The following is a 22,528-nucleotide window of genomic DNA, read 5'->3' on the forward strand; positions in this document are numbered from 1 at the left end:
GAAATACACAGAGCAATAAAATAAAACTTCCAAGGACTAAATCTAACCATCCTGTATGCTGAACATATTTTAACACACACAATTAAAATGAAATCATTTCATAAGAATTGCAATTTGTCTTCTCACACAAATGAGAAAAAAATTAGTTTTAAATGTGTCAGAAGCAAATTTGTTCCTCCTTCAGACTGAAACAGGGCTGGGGACTTTTTGAACAAAGGCACTTACTTGCAGGTATTCACTGTATCTGTAAGCACTTGCATTTCTCATTTCCATCTTGCTTTTTCTCCTTCTTCCTCATAGCAATTAAAATCTTCCTTTTGCTGGGAGGCCTGTGGGGAATAGTCACAGGGAGTTCTGGGAGACAATGAGGTGCTGAGGTGAAACAGCTTCCCCTGGGTATTTATTTCCTCAGCATCTTCTCCACACTACTCCTGGTGGTGCTGTGCTGCTGGTAAAGATTTCTTGGTTTCAGCAAGCACTGCTGGCACATGGAAATGCTGTTTCCATTGGGCAGCAAGTGACAGAGCAAGAGGACTCAGTCAGTCTTAAGCTGCGCCAAGGAAAATATAGGTTGGATATTAGGAAAAAGTTTTTTAGAGAAAGGGTGATAAAGTTGTGGAATGGTCTGCCCAGGGAGGTGGTGGAGTCACCACCCCTGGATGTGTTTAAAAAGAGACTGGATGTGATGCCATGGTTTAGTTGTGGTGGTTTTAGGGCATGGGTTGGACTCCATGATCTTAAAGCTCTCTTCCAACCCCGTGATTCTGTGTGGGAACCCAGGTTTGTGCCTCTGGCCAAGGGCTGACTCACTCCTCTCCCTTCCACCCTGACTGACCTAGCCTCATTTTGTCTGCAAGAGTCAAGCTGCACTTTAGGTAAGTGCAGCTAAATTGGGCAGATGATAACTCTGCTTCTGCATGTCCACTCAATTAATCTGTTCCTGGACTGTCAGTGATAATAATTCTCCAAGAATTACTGATTAAGTCATACACTTAAAATTATTTTCCAAAGCCTCCTATTGTCATCTGAGAACTTTGATGTGGACTCTTGCCATTACAGATCATTACTGTTCAGCATCATCACATCCAAAATATGGATTTTGGTTTTGCTTGTTCATTCACAGGACTATAAATGTACCAAAGGAATTACTTTTTCATATTCTAGTTCTTATTTGCTAGAACTTTCCTTACCTAATTTTCCCTCAGACTTTTGCAAATTTTTGTTGTTTTATTCTTTTATGGTATTTTCTGCAGTTTATTCCCATCTTCATTATTAGTACTGAAACTATTCATTGTCTTTCCCTTTTCATTTTGCAAAAAACCTGAAATTCCCTTCCCCCCTGAACTGTTTAAGGGCTTTCACTTCTGGTTTGTATCAGATGGGCTAAAGCTCTAGTTTTTTGTTTTGCTAAATCCTAATTAAACTTCTGGCCCACATACAAATGATGCCTATTACCTCTGTGGCAGTTTTTTCTTTTGACTAATCTATGAGACATACTCATTTTCCTATACATTTTGTACTAAAGGAAATATCAAGATGAGAAACTTTGCTCTTCAAACAATTAATCAGTGAATGCCGTGCAGAGATATAATCTGGTTTCATACAGACCTCCCAGCATCAATCCCAGATGAGGAGTTTTCTGCTGTCTACCAATCAGAAAAGATCATTTTACCAAGATAGGACATATAGATTCAGATTAAATACTAAGTGAATAGGCAAAATTAAAAAAAAAATAAAACAAACAAAACAATCAAAAAAAAAAAAAAAGGGTGGGAAATTAATGCTGATGTAAAGCCAGCTAATTGAACTGTACTCTTGCTATACAGCCACCATAGGCCAATCCCTGCAGTTTCCAGATGTTTATTACAGGATATGCCTGGACCAATCTTCTTTCATAAAAGCTCTTTGACACAAAGACATCAAACTTTAAGTACCTTAACACAACAGTGAACCTCTAAAAAGGGATTTACTTTAGCTTTTTATATGCAAAAACAGCTGGAAAGGGAACAGAATGACAAAGAAGTAAAACAATACTTACAGACAACCCCTTAGTAAATCTCCACCTTCTTCTCCTTTAGGCACAAAAGAGAATTCCATCAGCACCATTTACACAAAAGTCCTATCAAGCTTAATATTTTCTAAAAGATTAAGGGCCTGATCAAAACAATACTGAAATCAGTGGAAATCTTCTATTTTACTTGAACAACTTTGGATCTGCTCCATACTGATTCCATAAGAGTAACTGCTTATAAGGACTCAGATTAGATCTGGAGGAAAATAACTCTGGTTATAACCTCCATAAAAATACAATAAAAAGGAACACATGCTTGCTTTCTATTTACTTTACTTTCCATATATTTTAAAAAAGGACATTTTCAGCATTTTGCTCCACAATGTAATCAAATTAATTTAGTTTGAAGAAGTGAAATGAAAATATGGCATAGAAGTTGTTTCCAGTGCTGAGATTTATCATTATTCACAGTGAAAATAACTACCATTTTATCCCTCAGTTTCATGCTGAATAAAAATTATTTGCCAAAAATTGGGGTGAGAATGGGACACACTTTTTCTTTCCAGAAAATGCTCTCTGTATTGTCAGTTTTGTCCATGTCCCAGTTACCTATGGACTTATTATTTCACAGGTTCACAAAATGCAAGATCAGACTTCTGTAACTGAGAGTTTTAGTCCCACTTGTGCACATTTGTATGTGTGTTCATGCATCTATACTGTAGACCAAGGCCAAAATATGAATATAGCAGCAAACATTAAAAATAAGAAACACGATTCCAGAATATGTATGTTGGTTGGATACTGATCATTCCTAATTTCAGGCAAGGCTTCTGTTGTTTTGCCATGAGTGACAGAGAAAATACATTTTTTTGTCCCTGCATGAGAAAAATGAAAAACAAAACCCAAAAAGCCATGATCAAAGAACAGTTGTCAAATGGCTGACAAACACACACAGATTTGTAGGACAAATGAAGCCATGGCTACAAGCACGAGCTCATCATACCCCAAAAAAAACAAAAAAAAAGATTCAAAAACTCCAGTGATTTCAGTGGGACTAGAACGTATGCCAGAGTCTCAATGCTTTTTTAGCCAAAAAGGTTAAACCACACTGGAATTTTTTTTTAACACTGTCATAGACTGAGAGCTATTATTGCTTAATGCCACCACTTGGCACCCAAATGGTACAAAGGAAACCTCTATTCTAATTTCATGAGTATTTCAATAAACTTATGCTAGGCTTTTTAGATTGCTAAAATATGCTCAGCATCTTCTATACATGGATAGATATAGACATGCTATCTCATCACCGAGCAAAAACAAACTGGACAAGCTGCATCAGGTTCCAGATTATCAGACAGTCCCAGTCTTAGATTAGACAAATCAAGCAATATGGAACATCTACTGATTTCTTCCACCTAAGGACAGATGGCAGCTGCAATCCAGCATACAGGGGACAAGCAGTGCAACTGCCACTACAAAATTAATTCCTCTCTCTATTCTGAAGACATTTGAAGAAGCCAAATGTGTTTATACCAGGCTGTATTTTGGCATGGCCACAGCATTTTTGATGTGGCACTCGAAGCTCTAACACTGCATTTTTCATACTGCCAAACAACACCAAGTTACTACAAAAATCTCCCAAACTTCTGCTGTTAGGATGCCCAAAGCACACATTTCTGCTTCTATCCTATTTCAGCAGGGAGGCTTAAAGAGAAACCTTCTCAGAGTAGGCTCATGTGCAATAATGAAGTCCAATTCCTGTATGGAATCTTTTTTCTTATGGCCTTAATTCACTTTTTTTTTTTTTCACAGGGGAGAAATATTATGCCCATTATACACATATAAGGACTGAGGCAGTTCTTCCAAGTCACCACCACTAGCAAAGCAAGAGCACACTCCTGTCTAACATTGGTACTACATCAAATGACAATTTCTGCCATTCCCTAAAAGCACATAAACTCTGGAAACCATTTTATTACTGCAATCACCTCTAGAAATTTGCAGTATCACTTTATTACCCAGAAAGATCATTTGGGGAGGGGAAAAAAAAAAAAACAAAAAAAAAACAAAAAAAAAAAAACAAAACAAAAAAAAAAAACCCAAAAAAACCAAAAACAGTTATATACATCTTTTTTCCTAGCCCTATTTTTTGTGATTTCTCAGATATCAGAGTGCCAACAGAGTGCCAATCAAGTGTTATTCTCCTTCTTCCTGCCAAGACCACAACACAAGGTGGTTATTTATTACCTGCTGAAAATTCTAAAAAGGGGCACTAAAATTTACAATTTTACATAGTAAAGTCCTGTAGATAAAGGACTTCTGATGATGCTATAATTTTCTGAATTCTGCTCGAGGATTTTCAGTTAATATTCTTCAATGCTATCCTGTAAGACCATACGGCTACCTTGTTAAATCAATGTATACAATTATTATTTGGATTTTCTATCTTGACTTGCAATAAGAAGTGCATTTCCAAAGCTATTTATCAGCACCATGGTCATGCCATAAAAGCTATTTCTTCCTTCCTAATTGTGCTTTTGTTCCTTTCTGTGCTGAGCAAAACACTGCAAAGGGTCTAATGCCTAGATGCTTTCTTTCCAGCAAATTGAATGTTACAACCTCATTTTCTGGTCAGCTCCAGGTTCTTGGAAACTACACAGGGATGGAAACTGGGGGACACAAGTGCTCCCCAGATCCCTGCTGCCCAGCATTACAGCAGCAAGGGAGAGCTGCAGACAACTTGCTAATACATCCTTCCAGAAGCTTTTCCAGTTAAAGGCAGCAGTAGAGCCCAACAAGTAAAAGCAGTAAGTTCTTCCAAAATATTCCCATTCTGCTCTTGACACTGCCTTTTACAGGAAGCACTGATCCTCTTTCACCAAGTCTTGCCCAATTACAGGGAAATCTCTGAGAAGCACTGAAAGCCAGCAAACTCTCAAATGCTCTTCAGAGCTAAGAAAATCCAAGCCTTCCTACAACACTTCTGACATCTTCCCACTCTACCCTAAATCACATTTACATGGCTCATTCTTCTATTTAACACTTCCCACAACTTGAGTCCTTCCTGTCCTCACTTCCTTTCCCCTCCCTTTCCTGCAAATCTCATTACTTTCATGCTTAGCTCACACAGAGTTTTCACAGCACCCATGTGATATTTTTTTTTTCCCCAACTGATCACTTCTTGAAGTCAGCTCTCATCCTTCCTGGAGACAGACACTCCCCTCCTGACTGCACAGCAGCAGCACACTGCACCTCCACTTGGATTTGTAATAAGCACATCTCTTCTTTTTGCTTGTTTGCAATCCAGCTGCTGCCTCCCACAGCTGTGACTGTGTTCACAGGGGTCTTAGGATAGGGAAGAGACGAAGATCTGACTCCATGTTTCAGAAGGCTTGATTTATTATTTTATGATATATATTACATTGAAACTATTCTAAAAAATTAGAAGAAAGGATTTCATCAGAAGGCTAGCTAAGAATAGAATAGCAAAGAATGATAACAAAGGTTTGTGGCTCTGCTCTCTGTCTGAGCCAGCTGGGCTGTGATTGGCCATTAATTAGAAAAAAACCACACAAGACCAAATCACAGATGCACCTGTTGCATTCCACAGCAGCAGATAATCAATGTTTGCCTTTTGTTCCTGAGGCCTCCCAGCTTCTTAGGAGGAAAAAATCCTAAGGAAAGGATTTTTCACAAAATGCATTTGTGACACACCTCCACTTTGATTTGTAATAAGCACAGCTCCTCTTTTTGCTTGTTTACAATGCAGATGCTGCCTCCCACAGCTGCAGGATTTGCCAGACCATCCCTTCCTAAGCAGCAGCTGCTACAGCTTCCCATGAGCTCCTGGGGAAATGATGCTCTCCCTCCTCCCCATGCCCTGCACCACTCCTTGGCAGCCAGGAGGAGCAGCCACGATACAGCTCTGTGAGGAGGGGTAACATTTTGCTGTCTCTGAGTTGATCAGCCTCTCCCCAGTGCTCAGAAGTGCTTTGGAAAGACTCTCACTAGAAGGAGGATGGGTTTGTGCTGGCCATTGCTCCAAATGAACTTGGTTGCAGCTACATTCACCTGTCCCCACACTTGCAGTACCATCATTTCTCTCCAAGTTTGACATCAAGGCTTATTGCAAATCAAAGGTGACTCTGACAAAGGGGAGGGAGAACAATATGTTGTCTTATATATCCAAGAGTTCTCTTATCATTATAGTGCAAGGATTCCACATCAGCAGAGTTCCATAGCTCCTCGATGTTTCTTGTAGGCCTCTCCTCTAAGCACTGACTGTCCCTGGTCATTGCAGCAGCCATCTGACTCCAGACCCCACCAATCCACTCTTTTATACCACTGCTCTTATTGGCCACAGGTGTGGCCTGTTAGCATCAGGCCTGCTCCTAATCTTTAGTAATTGGTTCAGCTACAACTCATTGGGGGATAAGGTTACATTCTGTACCACCTTCATTTACCCATACTGTACCCCCCTACAATAATACATCTGTCTCCAGGGATATCAGAAGGCTAAAGAATTACTTTATTATGCTATATTATTCTATACATCTAAAACTGAATCTGCCAAGCACTCAACCCTGCACACCACTGCTCACACTGCACTGAAACTCGTGACTCTCACCCAACAATCCCAACCCACACACACATTTGGCCCTGATAGGCCAAGGAAACAAAACCGCATCGCTTTGGGTAAACAATCTCCATATTGCATTCTACTTTGGCACAAACACAGGCACAGCAAATGATAAGAATTTTTTTTCCTTTCTCTGAGGTTCAGAGAATGTGAATCCCAGAAATATTCTTGGGAAGAATTGGGCCTTGCTTTTTTTTTTTTGTGGGGCTACAAAGGTTCATGTAATTACATGTAAGCATATGCATAGGATTGTATATGCTTGTGTTACTTCAAAAAGATTTGCGTAGCAAAGCCTGCAAAATGAGAAAACACCAGTATTAAAGGAAGGAGGTGTGATTCAGCAGCTTGTTGTGGGCATGTGAGGAGACAGTCACATGTGGCTGCAGACTTCTTCAGAGCATTTTGTGCCAACCTTCCACTTCCTCTAAAGTCATAATCACCTCCGGAGCTCTTCTCAGCGTGCCCAAGTTCTTCCCAAGTATTCAAACACTCACAACAAAATACATTTGGCAATTCTGTTACAGCCTGTCTTAAAACCAATGAACTGGGACACGTGTTACACATGGTAACACACATGTTAAGCACAGGGCATTCAACATCCTCAGCTGCAGGATCTTCCCTTTTCCTTTTCCCTTCCCCTTTCCTTTTCCCTTTCCCTTTTCCCTTTTCCCTTTCCCTTCTGCACTGGATGCTGTACCAGAAGCCAGAGAGCTGCAGGTATGAACCAGCTCTGATTCAGCACCACTGCTCATGGTGTGCAAGAGAAGATTTTTTTGGGAAAGATCTCATCCCAGAACCCAAGCTGGGTGCCTTTTGAGTACCTCATTCCAATGCACAAACTGCAGGACTGACAGGTAGCAAAGAAGGATCTTTTAGTGACAGATCACCGTGATTTACAGGCTCACTAGAAACAACAACATCAGGAACTTTGAAATCCAACATTTCCCAAGCCTGCTTATGTAACTTGCACACTTTGCTAATCATGTTTCCAAGGTTTTGCTGAGCGAGGTGTATTGTCCCTGTGCCCTGTAGCTGTGAGATCCTGCTGAGCAGAGCAACCTTGCAGCTCGGTGAGGCAGCAGCAGCCAGGCTGGCTCAGCCTCTGGAGATCCCACTGCTGCACACACTTCTGGCGAGGGACACAATCTTCTGGTTTGATTTTTAACTGAAAAACTGTAATTGTAGCAACGCCAGGCCCCAACTTGCATAATGAATAGAGTGTGGACCACTGAAATCTATAGTACAGGTGACTCCTGCTTCACCTAATTAAGTAACAGCTCACAGTTAGGAGCTTTTCCATATGCATATGCAAAGCATGCTAATGAAAAGAGAAAGGAAACTAACTTTTGTTGTTGTTAGGCTGCAGGAACTTAGGAAGCTGCTGAAAAGTCTGGGAGGGTATTTAGCTTTGTGGGGGGTTTTGTTTGGTTGGCTGGTTGTTTTTTGTTTTTTGGTTTTTTTTGCTTTGTTTTGCTTTGCTTTGTTTTTGTTTCATTTTTCTCTCTTACCATTGGTTTTGCTGCAGTTATACTTTTATAACCATTTCCCCACCCTTTAGTAACTGTGATCATCTTTTTCTGCTATTCTCTGTTGTTCTATGGTGATGCTTTTCCTTTTCCACTTTCTCCTGCTTCCTTAGCACCACTGAGAGAAGCTGGAGTATGGGTAAGTGTGCACATGCTTCAGATCTACATCCAGCTCTGCAGAACCCTGGAAATAATGACTCTGAGAAAAACTGTTCATCCTCCACAGCAGTTGTGTGGAACACATGAACCTGCCCAGTTTCTGTCACACAGTCCAGCCACCAAGAAGTTATGAGAGAGGAGGTGTCTAGCACAGATTTTTCAAAGACCAACCTATAAATTTCTGAGAGTGTGGAAGTGTTTCAAGGAACAGCTTCTGTGGAAGAAGTTTTGAGGACTTATCCCTTTGGTATCTCTTCCTGAGAATGGCAACAAGTACTCCTGAGACCTCCATCTGCTAAAGTCACTATTCCAAAATGTGGAGGTGGTAAGATTTTGAATTGAGTATTGCAATATTTTTAGCATAGACCAAAAAAAAAAAAAAAAATTGTGATCATTGCCTCATAAGAGACTCAACTGCTTCCCAAGTGGAACTTCCTCTGAAATAGAGATGGATAAGACTATGGAAAAGTTTTCCCTAGACAGATGCAATTTTAGGAGAAAAAGCAAGCAAGCACCTGAGCATATGATCTTACCAAGGGAAGCCTCAAAAAACACAGTCTTGAATATTCGTAGTGCAAGTAGCTCCACCTAGGATAGGTACAAAAATACAGATGTGCACGCTCTTCCTAAGTGCCTACATAATTATAACAACACTTTTGTCATCTTGTTCCTTTTCCTTCCTAGTTGGTGCTATTGTTATCTGCTGCATAGTTGGCACGATGACTCAGATGATAGAATTATGCTGGAAATTATACATACATTGAACACTGAGGCCCAAGAATGCAAATTCTTCTGGGCAAACAATCTAAAGTTTAGGGCTTTTTGGTATTTATTCTGTCGAGCACTACAGTGTTATGTCTAAGAATAGAAGTTTTGTATTTGAACTACTGCTTTTAAGCTGAACCTCAAAACAAATTGTGCTTTAGTTCAAGGTTTGAACTTGCTGCTGAAAAGAAAATCAACAGTGCAATTTTCTTTATCATGAGCAACTACATCTACCTATGGCTTTGAGTGTATTATAAGAAGCTTAACAGAATCTCAAGCAACTGGAGTTTTCCACTGTAGTTTTTGTCCTCATTTGCTCTGGTAATCATTCAAGCTTAGCAACATTGGTTGAATTCAGATACAGGTCAACTGTATTTTGATGAAGTTCAAGGAAATGGGTGCAGCTGATTGAGCAATACCATAAAACCAGAAAATTATAGAGCAAAAAAATATGATGCCTGTCCTGATCAATGTGATCATATTTTGCTTTTCATCTGATTCAGTACCAGGTTTCTATATATGGATTAAACTATCTTTCTGAAAATTCTTGCTAGATGGTAAGAAATTTGCCTTATTGGAAAATCTTTTGTTAAGAAATATCTTCTGTGATGTTAGATATATATGTCACCTCTTTTCTGCAAGTAAACAGATAAAACTCAGTATTTTTGACTGATCACCTTGTATAAAGTCATTTTAATTTGTTTATAATGTATCTATAGGATGACAATAAAAGTGGAGTTAAAAATTGCCAAATTTGTGGATATTACATTAATAATTATGGGACATGAGACAAGATTATAGGAATCAGGTCAACTGTTAGTGTAAAGCCATGCATATAGAAACAACTTAAAGTGACCAGGACCTTGGCTGCTCTGATCAGAACACTGTAAAAACCCTGAGTGATAGAAAACATTCAGAGCTCAACTGTGGAAAAAAATAGTTTTATTCCATTTATTTCAATGCAGACTTGAATCAGCTAAAACCACAACTCATTGAAACAGACTGGGTTTTTTTTTTTTTTCTCTTTGTGATAAACATTATGATAGACTCTAAAAGCTGGAGAAGGCGGGATAATAGCAGCAGGCTGTACCAATCAACTGCTTCACACTGAACAGCTTCTCGCTGCTTGAGTTTAGCCTCCCTGAAATGTGCATTGAATGTTTGGGGGCAGGCAAAGAAAAGGAGGCAGAAGCTGGCCTTGAGAAACTCCTGTAGGATGCATCCATTCTGTTCTAGACTCCTGGCACCTCCTGGAGAGGCTCCATCAGATCTGATGGCTGGTGGAGCACAGAGCATGAAATGAAGTCATATTGGATCATCACTTATTAAAACAGCTGGCTGAGGTCATAAATACAAAAAACTGTTTTCAGGAGCACTCCCAGAAGTGTCAAGGGGATGAATAACGTTGTATCTCTAGTTCTGCTTCTGTCTCCAACCTTGTGGCAGGTGCTTGTCTCTGGGGCTGTTTAAAAACCATCAGAAAATGTCTTAATCACTGGTGACCCCTGCAAGAACTTTGGTGGCTTCCACATCGATCTGACATCCAGAGTGCTCCTGAGGCAAACATGAAGACAGGCTTTTTTTATTGATTAGCCAGATTGTCTAGCCTTCCTGTTTTGTCTCCTCATTGGCAATTAAGAGAGAAATCCATTGAGGGAGTGGTGGCAGTGAACCTTCCCCTCTGATACTTTAACCAGGCCTCTTAGTTAATTTGAGAAATTGTTCTGTATCGACCTTGCTTTGAAGCAGGATTTCATCCTATGGCCCCATCAGTATTACATATACATCTTCCTCTTAGGAAGCAGGCTTTTTCTAACCATAGCACCTTTTGTTTCTTATTTATAATCCAAATTCTATCATTGATTCCAGTAATCCTTCCTGCACCCTGAGCTGTCATTTCCTTGCGGGAAAACCTGGGTGGTTTTTTGCTTGTTTTGGTTTTTTTTTTTTTTTTTTGTTTTTTGTTTTTTTTTTAATCAAGATAATTCATATTAAAACAAGGAATAACAATCTAGGACCTTTGAGGGACAGGGCAGGGCAATTCTTGATGTGTTTTTAACATCCAGATAGTAAAGAGGCCACAGTGTTCCCCAGCCTGAAACTAAGACTGAACCTAAAATAGAAGCCGAACATCCATTTTGGTGACTCAACTAAACTGTGTGGATTAACTTTCTACAACCTAAAATATGATTGTGCAGGTTAGGATAGCAATTGTTTATTCCAGAACACAGCATTTGGATGTTTTCTTATGCATGTGACTCCTTTTGTGTCTGAGCAATGGAAAAACTGTACTTGGCTAATGAGAAATGAAGCATTTCCTCACCCTTTCCCCAGTAATTTAATTCCTACTTCAAATGAATGCATTAATGCTTTATCTCCATCTTCCCCATCTCTGCTTTTTTGTCTCGTGGAAGGCCAGAACTTTCTCGTCCTTCTCAATGTGAAAGTGATATTTTAGACTTGGAACCATTTAGATAAATAATTGGGATTGTTCATAGTTTATGTCACCATGACTTCACTGCAGTTCTGTGATGAAGGGCAAAAGAACTTGGCTGGGGCAGGGGGGATGCCCTGGCCTTGGGGCACAGCACAGGCTGGGGTTGAGCAAATCTTCTCCTTCTTATGCACATGAATTCAGTTTTGAGTGTGCATGATTCACCTTCCTGCTGTGTGTGAGTTAAAAGCAAAAATTTTGTCTTTAAAATGATCCTTGAGGTTTGGTAAATGGAGGTGCCAGGGAAGCTCTGTGTGAGCAGAAGGATGATTTAGCATCTGTTCTCCTTGTTAGAAAGTGCCCCGTTGTACTCTTGGTGCCAAGGAGGATTTGGCAGGGGGAAAAGGTTTGACTCACCCAGGTGCCATCCCCATCAGCACGGAGCATTTACAAACCTGGCATCCTCCCTCTCCATCTCCAAACCACAGCACTGAGTGAAACACGGTGATACGAAAGATTAGTCTTCATTCGGCAAAGTGATTGCCAAATTAAACGATGCCAGATGGAAAAACTAAAGGCCACGGTGTCAGGGGTCTGTCCATAGCCCTGGGCTTTGGGAAGAGGTAAATACACAGCTCTCAGCTGGTGCTGCAGGAGGTGCGTGTCCGGTGCCGAATCGATACCTGCTATCGAAGGGAGCAGCGCGCAGCGTTAGGGCCAACCCGGCGTTATTAGAAAATGATACATTGCACATTAGGATGGATAATTCACGTCGCCTTCATCGGCTCGGCCCGTCGCGAAAATCCATAAATCATTTTCTCGTTCATGTATCGCCTAAGTGCGATTTGTCACTCGGCATTAGCGGGAGGGCGGCCGCGCATCCCCGCCGCTTCATTCCCAAAATGGAGACCCGGCTGCGCTTGGAACCGCGCGGGCACATCGGATCCCGGGGATGCGGGAGGGCGGGAGGCGGCTCTCCCCCGCCGATACACGTGTGGGGATATAAATATGTGCGTGTTCCCCGGTGGCTGCTGCTGCTGCTGCCCCCCGCATCTCCGCGGGAGCCTCGCGTGGGTGCCGCGTCTCGGGAGCGCCCTGAGCCCGAGGATGTGTTCCCCCATCCCAGCCCTACCTCCGGGCTTCCTCTGGCACGGACACGGGCACGGACACGGACACGGACACGGACACGGACACGGACACGGGCACGGACATGGACACGGGCTCGGTCTCCCGGGTTTCGCCCGCGTTCCTCGAAGGCAGCAGAGGTGGCCGCTCCGGCGGCGGGGAGAGAAGGGCTAGCACTGCCCCGGGTTCAGGGCATTCCCCATGGGCATCCACGGGGTCGTTCCCCCAGGCAGGCAGGCAGGAGAGGCGCGATCCCCGCTGGCCGCGCCCGGGGATGCGAGCGGGCAGGTGAGCGGCGGCGCTTCTGCACAGCGAGCTCCCCGTCCGCATCCCACGGGCAGCGCCAGCAGCCGGGCCATTCTGAAAAAAATTTTTCAATTTGTCTGCAAAGCACCCACCGGAATCACGCCGCCACAGAGCCCGGGGGTGGGTAGGGAGCCATGCAGAAGGGGTGAACAGGATGGAGTTTGGGGGGCAGTGGGCATCTCCCTGCCGGCCGCGCCGAGGCAGCGACGCTTGCCGCGGCCTCACAGGCGGCCAGGGGAGCGCGGGGCCGGGCGGAGAGCGGCGGCAGGGCCGGGGCCGGGTCCCGGAGCGGAGAGGAGAGGAGCGGAGCGGGGCGCGCTGAGTGCCCCGCGGGGCGGCGGCGGCGGCGGCGCTGGCGGGCGCAGTGCGGCGCTGGCGGCGCTGGGGGGCGCCCGCCGCCCGCCACAGAGGCCGCGCCGCCGGGGGAGGGGCGGGGCGGGGTCGCGCCCGCGGCTCCGGGCGCTGGAGCCCGGCTCTGGACATCGCTGAATTGCTGGGAATTGCACGGGAGCTTCAAGGCCGGCTGGTTCCAGCCCCTCCTGCCACGGACAGGGACGTCCTGCACCCAACCGGGTTGCTGTGAGCCCCGTCCAGTCTGGCCTTGAATACTTCCTAGGATGGGGCATCCTCAGCTTCTCGGGGAGAGCTGTGCCGGAGCCTCTCTCCATCCTAATGTGGATTCCTGCGTTCCCGCAGGAAAAACGCGCCTGTAGTTCATTGGGATGCGCGGACGGAGCCGCTGCTGTGTGATGGATTAGTGATGGGGTTAGAGCAGGAGGTGCACGTCCCTGCTCTGTGCTGCTGTTCAGATAAAATAACATTTGGGGGAACCCTCCACAGGAATTATAAGTATTGTATTATTTTAAGTTATTCATTCGGTAGCCTTAGGGACGTGGATCTCTCAGCCGGTACCGGAGCGTTTCCCTTGGATTCCTCTGGTTATCCCTGAGAGAATATCCCACTCCAGGGATATCCGCCCCACCACCCTGAGCACCCAGTGATGACAGGCAGTATTCCTCCTTTTCCTCACGGTCTCCTGTTGCACCAGCGGAAATTCCAAAATGGAAATAGGAAAACACCGGCGCAGGCTCGCCGTGCTTTAAATTGGCCGGAGCTGCAAACCCCGCCCGGGTAAATAAATGACGGAAAGTTGCGCTCTCTCCACTGTGGAACACACCGAGGGGCGGGGAAGGGGAATGGAACAACAACAACCCCCGCAAGTTTCCCTTTGTTTACGTGTTTGTTTTTTTTTTTCCAAAAAAGCTCCACTGGAAAGGAAAGTTGGTGGCGGCTGGGTGGAAAATCCCTCTCCAAGGAGCGGGGCTTGTTGACGTTTACCCGGGCGCGTGTGTGTGTGTGCCAGGGACGAGCGGCGATCCAGCGGCCGCGGCGGGGGAACCATCACTCGGGGAGGGAAGAGAGGCAGGGGAGGAGGCAGGGAAGGGGGGAAGGAAGCGGGGATTGAGGGAAGGAAGGAGGGATGGAGGAAAGGAGGGAAGGAAGGAGGGAGGGAAGCGGGCAGGGAGCTCTGAGGGGCTGAGGCGGCCGGCGCGCGCTCTGCCCGCCCAGCCCGCGCGCGGCTCGCCTCGGCCCCGCCCCGCCGTGACGCACCGCGACGCGACCAATGGGACTCCGCCCCCGGGGGCGGTGCTGGGCGCCGATTGGTTGGCAGGAGCCGGGCGCTGCGCAAAAACATCGGAGCGGAGCGCTGCCCGCTCAGAAACTGCTGGCAGAGATCGCGGCAGCCGCGCCGGGAGCGGAGCCGGGACGGGAGCGCAGCGGCGGCGGCACCGCACACACAGACACAGGGGCTAGGCGAGAAAGCAGCAAGAGAGAGGAAAAAAAATAATAATCCGCACCGCGATCGGCACCGCCGTAAAAGCAGAGTGATGATGATCGTACTCGTAGCAATAAGAGAAGAAAAGACCTTTGACAGAGAAGAGAGAAATCTAAAATCTTTAAATTAAAAAAAAAAAAAAAAAAGGAAATACCAGGGACATCGGGGAATGAAAGTTTTGTGTAGCTAAGCTGCTCTCTGCCTTTTTTTTTTTTTTTTTTTTCTTTTTTTATATGCATATGAAATCTTTTTGCGGGTAATTTTTTTTGTTTTTTTTTTTTTTTTTTTTTTTTTTTTTTTTAATTTCGCGGTTTTCTGCCTTTTCCTTGCATCCAAAGAGGGCATGCCCACCGGCTGTTCCAGCAGCATCTACCCTCCAACTCCCACCAGGAAGACAAACAGAGGACAATCTTGAAATACAAAAATTTCCTCCTTGGAATTTGCTACTGCTGCTGTCTCCGCCGCCACTGCTGCTGCCGCGGTGCAGTGCCAAGACTCTCGGAATAAATAAAAGAGGGCTACAGTGTGTGTCTCTAGCTACAGCCGGCTAATAGCTATTTTAGTTGGCCGGCGCATCTCGAAGATCACAGATGAAGCGGGGACGCCTGTCTTCTTCGTTGGCTCAGCGTGTGAAACAATAATCCCCGTAACAAAAAGGAGGGAGATGGGGGAGAAAAAAAATCCTAACATGAATCAGAAGAAATAGTATCTAGCACCCCCCAGCCCCCCCAAACCAACCTCTCCCCCTCCCCTTCCCCCGATCCCCCTCTCTCTCTCTCTCTCTCTCTCTGCACACGCTTGCAGGCGCGGGCACGCGCGCGCGCGCACACACAGACATACAGACGCGCGCACCCAGACACACAGACACGCACACACACTGTACTGTGTATTTTCGGAGGAGGAGGTGGCTTTTGGAAGAGGAGGCAGCGGTGGTGTCGGGGAGGGGGGAATCTCTTTCCCCGTCTGGAGATGGTTGTGCTATTCCTCTTTGCCTCGCTCTGGATGCTGGAGGGGGCTTTTTGCCAGCTCCATTACACGGTGCAGGAAGAGCAGGAGCATGGCACGTTCGTGGGGAATATCGCCGAGGACCTGGGCTTGGACATTACAAAACTTTCGGCTCGGCGCTTCCAGACGGCGCCCAACTCCCGCAGCCCTTACCTGGAGCTTAACCTAGAGACCGGGGTGCTCTACGTGAACGAGAAGATCGACCGCGAGCAGATCTGCAAGCAGAGCCCCTCCTGCCTGCTGCACCTGGAGGTCTTCCTGGAGAACCCCCTGGAGCTGTTCCGCGTGGAGATCGAGGTGCTGGACATCAACGACAACCCGCCCTCCTTCCCGGAGCCCGACCTGACCGTGGAGATCTCGGAGAGCGCCACGCCGGGCACCCGCTTCCCGCTGGAGAGCGCCTTCGACCCCGACGTGGGCACCAACTCGCTGCGCACCTACGAGATCACCCCCAACAGCTACTTCTCCCTCGACGTGCAGACCCAGGGCGACGGGAACCGCTTCGCCGAGCTGGTGCTGGACCAGCCGCTGGACCGGGAGCAGCAGGCGGTGCACCGCTACGTGCTGACGGCGGTGGACGGCGGGCAGCCCCAGCAGCGCACCGGCACCGCCCTGCTCACCGTCAGGGTGCTGGACTCCAACGACAACGTGCCCGCCTTCGAGCAGCCCGTGTACACCGTGTCGCTGCCGGAGAACTCGCCGCCGGGCACGCTGGTGCTGCAGCTGAACGCCACGGACCCCGACGAGGGGCAGAACGGCGAGATCATCTACTCCTTCAGCAGCCACATCTCGGCCCGCGCCCGGGAGCTCTTCGGCATCGCGCCGCGCACCGGGCGCCTGGAGGTGAGCGGCGAGCTGGACTACGAGGAGAGCAGCGTGTACCAGGTGTACGTGCAAGCCAAGGACCTGGGGCCCAACGCCGTGCCCGCGCACTGCAAGGTGCTGGTGCGGGTGCTGGACGCCAACGACAACGCGCCCGAGATCAGCTTCTCCACCGTGAAGGAGGCGGTGAGCGAGGCGGCGGCGCCGGGCACCGTGGTGGCCCTGTTCAGCGTGTCGGACCGCGACTCGGAGGAGAACGGGCAGGTGCAGTGCGAGCTGCTGCAGGGCGACGCGCCCTTCCGCCTCAAGAGCTCCTTCAAGAACTACTACACCATCGTCACCGAGGGGCCGCTGGACCGCGAGCAGCCGGGCGGCGACGCCTACACGCTGACCGTGGTGGCCCGGGACCGCGGCGAGCCGCCGCTCAGCACGAGCAAGTCCATCCAGGTGCGGGTGAGCGACGTGAACGACAACGCGCCGCGCTTCAGCCAGCCCGTGTACCAGGTGTACGTGAGCGAGAACAACGTGCCCGGCGCCTACATCTACGCCGTGAGCGCCACCGACCGCGACCAGGGCGCCAACGCCCGCCTCGCCTACTCCATCCTGGAGAGCCAGATCCAGGGCATGTCCGTCTTCACCTACGTCTCCATCAACTCCGAGAACGGCTTCCTCTACGCCCTGCGCTCCTTCGACTACGAGCAGCTCAAAGAGTTCAGCTTCCAGGTGGAGGCCCGCGACGCGGGCGAGGAGCCGCAGCCGCTGGCCGGCAACGCCACCGTGCACATCATCGTGGTGGACCAGAACGACAACGCGCCCGCCATCGTCAGCCCCGTGCCCGGCCGCAACGGGACCCCGGCGCGGGAGGCGCTGCCCCGCGGCGCCGAGCCGGGATACCTGGTCAGCCGGGTGGCGGCCGTGGACGCTGACGACGGCGAGAACGCCCGCCTCACCTACAGCATCGCGCGGGGCAACGAGGCCGGGCTCTTCCGCATGGACTGGCGCTCCGGGGAGCTGCGCACGGCGCGCAGGGTGCCGGCCAAGCGCGACCCGCAGCGCCCCTACGAGCTGGTGATCGAGGTGCGCGACCACGGGCAGCCGCCGCTCTCCTCCACGGCCGCCGTGCAGGTGGTGCTGGTGGACGGCGCGGGAGAGCGCTCCGGGGGCGGCGGCGGCGCGGCCGCAGGCACCGGCGCGGGGGGAGGCTCCGGGGGCTCCGGCGAGCATCGCCCCAGCCGCTCCGGCGGGGATAACTCGCTGGACCTCACGCTCATCCTCATCATCGCCCTGGGCTCCGTCTCCTTCATCTTCCTGCTGGCCATGATCGTGCTGGCGGTGCGCTGCCAGAAGGAGAAGAAGCTCAATATCTACACCTGCCTGGCCAGCGACTGCTGCCTGGGCTGCTGCTGCTGCTGCCCCTGCTGCAGCCGGCAGGCGCGGGCCCGCAAGAAGAAGCTCAGCAAGTCGGACATCATGCTGGTGCAGAGCTCCAACGTGCCCAGCAACCCCGCGCAGGTGCCGGTGGAGGAGTCGGGCAGCTTCGGCTCGCACCACCACAACCAGAACTACTGCTACCAAGTCTGCCTCACCCCCGAGTCCGCCAAGACCGACCTGATGTTCCTCAAGCCCTGCAGCCCCTCTCGCAGCACCGACGCCGAGCACAACCCCTGCGGGGCCATCGTCACCGGCTACGCCGACCAGCAGCCCGACATCATCTCCAACGGGAGCATTTTGTCCAGCGAGGTAGGCACCGGCACCCCCCCAGCCCGCGCAGACTTCATCCCCGAGCATCCTTCCCCAAGCTCCCGCTCCTCCTCCTCTCCCGTCGCGAAAGGCGTTTTGCATTCCTAATCCTGCTCGTTTCTCCTTTAATCCGTCCGCTGCCTCTCCCCGCTTTGCCCTCTCATCTTTGGAGGGTTTTAGCGACGGGCGGGGGTCTCAGAGGCGATTGTGGCGTAGAAACACGCACACAACACACGCACACCGCTGGCTGCCTCCCGCTCGGGCTGAGCAGCTGTTGCAGCCAAGCGTGTCCCCCCCCGAGTCCCCCTCGCACCCCCTCCTGCGCCTCTGAAGGAATCTGGGCAGCGTCGGGACGCAGAGATGCCCCCGAGGCTGCGGGAGCTGGGAGTGGATTGCCGGTGGGTTGGGAGATGAAGGGGGGGGGGGGTTACAGCTCTTTGCAGCATCTCTCCGCTTGACAAGGCTGGAGTGACGTGGGGTGTAAGCACAGGATGCTCTGAAGGAACGCTTTAAAGCCGTGTGGTTTTCAGTCCTGAAATCTTTTCATGCGCGAGTAAAGCTTCGGGGGAAACCCCCTTTGGGACTGTGACAATCACTGTAGTTAGCAGGAGCTTTAATTAATTTGTGAATTAGGGTTTTTGACTTCTCTTGGCTCTGTCTGCACAGCTCTTTATAACCCCAAAGTTTGCAAAGAGCAGCAAGAAAGAGTTTCTGTAAAATTGTGTGCTGAGACTTAATGTCCCCTGCAGTCTTGTGTTGCCTGGTGTGAAGAATATTTTTACTAAAGCATTTACCTTGCCGTATCACTCCCCCATTAATCATTTTGTGCTCGGTTTGCTCATATATTGTCAGCACCTCTCTGCCTGTGCATGAGTGAAAACCTCACCTTCTCTCCCACCCTGAAACCTGAGTGCTGTCCAGCCTCACAAAGGTGGTTTGAATGGTGTATTCTAAGGCATTTAAGTTCTGCAGTGAAATTTCTAATATTGGTTTGTAGTACTGCCCTTGCTTCAAAATGTCTACGAAACCCTTGACTTTTGCTGCCTTTTTAATGACTTGAGGGTATCTCAAAGTATGTTTTTTTTTTCTTGTGGTGCAATACCAGTGCCATCTAAGCAGTCCACAACTCTAGAAATAGTTATGCTAATTTTTTGTGGGAGTCCTTGTGATGCTCAACAGTGTGCACTGTGAGAAAACGTCAGAGTCTTGTCTCAAAAAACTCCAGAAAAAATCCCCTTGTGCCTTCCCATCTGTGTGACTAAGAGCTGATTCTTTCCCCCCTTACATTCTAGAAACAGATTTTGCAGGCCTGCTTGCAGCTAAGCATTGCCATTTATAGTGAATATCTAGTGAGCTGCTCCCTTGTATATTTCCTGCTGCTGGTTACAGAAATGTCAAGAGTTACAATGTCTCCCAATAATTTGTTTTCTCCTAGACCAAGCATCAGCGTGCTGAGCTCAGTTATCTAGTTGACAGACCCCGACGAGTAAACAGGTAGGAGCTCTGCAGCCTTGCTTTCCTCATGCATGCTTTAGCAAGTCTGAGTGCTGTGCAGAAATGTATTTACTACAGGTGTAACTGGGTAGTAAAGCACTGGGAAGTCAAATGGATGTAGATGCACCAAATAAAGTGCGAATTAAGGCTTTTCTAAAGTGGTTTCCAAACTGACTGAGAAGAGAACAAAATCTCGGTTTGTACGAGTCTAAAACGTGCTTCAAATACTTAAAAACGTGCTTCTGTAGGGTCTCCCAGCAAACACTGTCTCACTGAGCTAAAGTTCAGCTCACCAGCTTAAGGAAATGCTACCAAATTACTTTTACAGACCTCAGGAGGGGCAATAACCCTTGCTGGCCCTTGCAAGGTCTGAAAATTGCTGGTTTTACTCGGGATGGGCAGGGCACCTCGGTGGAATTCCTGCGGAAGGGATGGGGGGGAGGAATGCAGCGCCGTGTTTGGCCATGTGATGGCGGAAGAATGTTTTATGAGCTCCTCTTTTCGCGTTCATCCTAACGCAAAGATGTTTCTGTGTCTAGCTCTGCATTCCAGGAAGCAGACATAGTGAGCTCTAAGGACAGTGGTCATGGAGACAGTGAGCAAGGAGACAGTGATCATGATGCCACTAATCGAGGTCAATCCTCTGGTAAGTCTGATAAGAGAATGGGAATATTGGATCTTTGAGTAGGGACACTAGAAGGAGCAGTTACTTATAGGAATATAATACAAGAGAGGCATAAATCTTGTGTTATATTTATATAATACAAGGTGAGCATATTCATCTTTTGGGAGGCTGGGTTTACATCAGCTTGCTGCTACAGTTGCCTGGACAAGGAGGCAGTTTTGAACCTCTTTTGGTCACAGGGCAGAATTTATTTTATTCATGTGGTTAGGGATGGGAATTGGTGTGTTATACTGCATCATTCACTGTAGCATGACTTCCTGCACATTAAAGCAAAGTTACTGGTACATTTGATAGTACACTTTCTCCTATGGCAGATTTAGAGAATCTCAAAGCATTAAGCAGTTCTGTTTAGTAGGCACTTCAGCTGGCACAGCAGTGAGAAGTGAAGGAGGAGTTCCCAAGGGAAAGAATGAACCCAGTGATTGAATGACAGCCAGACTGTGAGGGTTTCTTTTCCAGGGCATCAGTGGAGACACGTTGGGTGCTCTGAATGTGTAATACCTTCGAATTTTGGAGGATTGTCTGTTAATTCAAATTGAGGCATCATATAGTGCAAGTGGTCTCCATGTTAATAAGATATTAAATACAATTTTCCTGACAGAGGAAAGAAAGGCTTTACAAGCCTATGAATCACTTAGGAAATACACACATTGCAGTGTTATGCCCATATGTAGGGCTTGCTGTCTCAGTTCCCATACTGTCAGTTTGCCTCTGAAAGGAACATTTGTTCAGAGCCTGTGCATTAGAATTCACACTCACCCTCTCACTGCATTTTAGCTACAAATGCTGGGCTTTCTTTCCTACCACAGCCTCCCCAGGTCTGGTACATCTTTGTGCCTTTCCCCTTGTTTCCTTTGTGCTCTGTCACGTATAAAGATTTGCTACAACCGTGTCATACAAAACACTCTCAATTCTGCTTTTTTTTCCCCCCCCACCCCTGCAGCAGGGCAGGGGACCCAGTGCTGTCACAGCAATGCTGCCTCACCCTCCTGCTCTGTTAATGTCCCCTATTTTCTTGCTGCTGCAGTCGCTGTGCCCTTAAGGATGGGAAACCCAGGCACCAGGGGAAGAGGAGGCTGCCACAGGGCCTCTTTCTATTGCTGCAAGTCATTAATATGCAGACCTAATGAGACTTGAGAAGAGCCAAGAGTCTCTCTGGAGCTCCCTGCTCCTTGCAGGGCTTCATGCTAAGTGAACAGAGTGTCTATTTTATGTCTGGGAACCTGACAACAAACCAGGTCTTGCCAGAAGTTTACATCTGAACACAGAGCCTCTTTCATTTTTGGCCTATATATGGCGTATGATTTATTATTGTTTGAAAAAGCCATGTATTTAGCCTCCCCCCAGCCTTTCTTTTGCACTGTTTCTGATGCAGCAATCAGGGCTGCTGAGTTATAAAAAGCTCTCTCTCCTTCTGCCCTCCCTGCATTCCTTTTTTTTTATTTTTTTCCTCCTCTTTTACGCATTTTACTGCAGCAGTCATCTCCATGAACATTTCAATCAGCTTAGTCCCTCAACATAATGAACCATAATAACCAAACAGGAGAGAAAAGAATAAACATCTGCAGAAGGGGCTGGCTTTGACTGATGGTGGGAATGTAATCACATAGTTGCACATCAACTGAAAGCTATTTTCTTTTAGATGCATTCTGTGCTGGTATTGCTGTGCCTCTGTTCTTTATGCTTTCCCTCCATTTTAAAAGTAGACTATGAATACTTGTCATGTTTGGCATTGATCCTTAGTGGGGTAAATTCTTCTTTACTTGCATTTTATCAAATAGTGGAGAAAAACTGTTCTGTACTTTTAAATAATTTCAAATCATTTAAGAATCTGATGTGAACTTCTGTATCTTCGGTGGTGATCACATAGTCAGTAATGAAAGCTGACAATTAGTCTTGGTCTACTCACAATTAGTAGTTTGAACTGAAAACTCAGAATACACCAATTTCATATATTGCTACTGAGATTTGAGAATAATT

The 22,528-nt window shown here is 47.5% G+C and overlaps 1 protein-coding gene across 2 annotated transcripts in view; it reads left to right on the forward strand.

Moving 5' to 3' along the window:
• Positions 1-14,916: 14,916 nt before the first annotated feature.
• PCDH10 (protocadherin 10) overlaps positions 14,917-22,528 on the forward strand; it is a 37,927-nt gene continuing 30,315 nt past the window's right edge. For both annotated transcript variants that reach the window (XM_063157116.1, XM_063157117.1), the window contains exons 1-3: positions 14,917-18,369; positions 19,805-19,863; positions 20,403-20,509. In XM_063157116.1, the coding sequence (XP_063013186.1) occupies positions 15,772-18,369; positions 19,805-19,863; positions 20,403-20,509 (2,764 nt within the window). In that variant the 5' untranslated portion in view covers positions 14,917-15,771. The remainder of the gene's footprint in view (positions 18,370-19,804; positions 19,864-20,402; positions 20,510-22,528) is intronic.

The sequence above is a fragment of the Melospiza melodia genome, chromosome 5 (genome assembly GCF_035770615.1).
Source record: "Melospiza melodia melodia isolate bMelMel2 chromosome 5, bMelMel2.pri, whole genome shotgun sequence".
NCBI lineage: Eukaryota > Metazoa > Chordata > Aves > Passeriformes > Passerellidae > Melospiza > Melospiza melodia.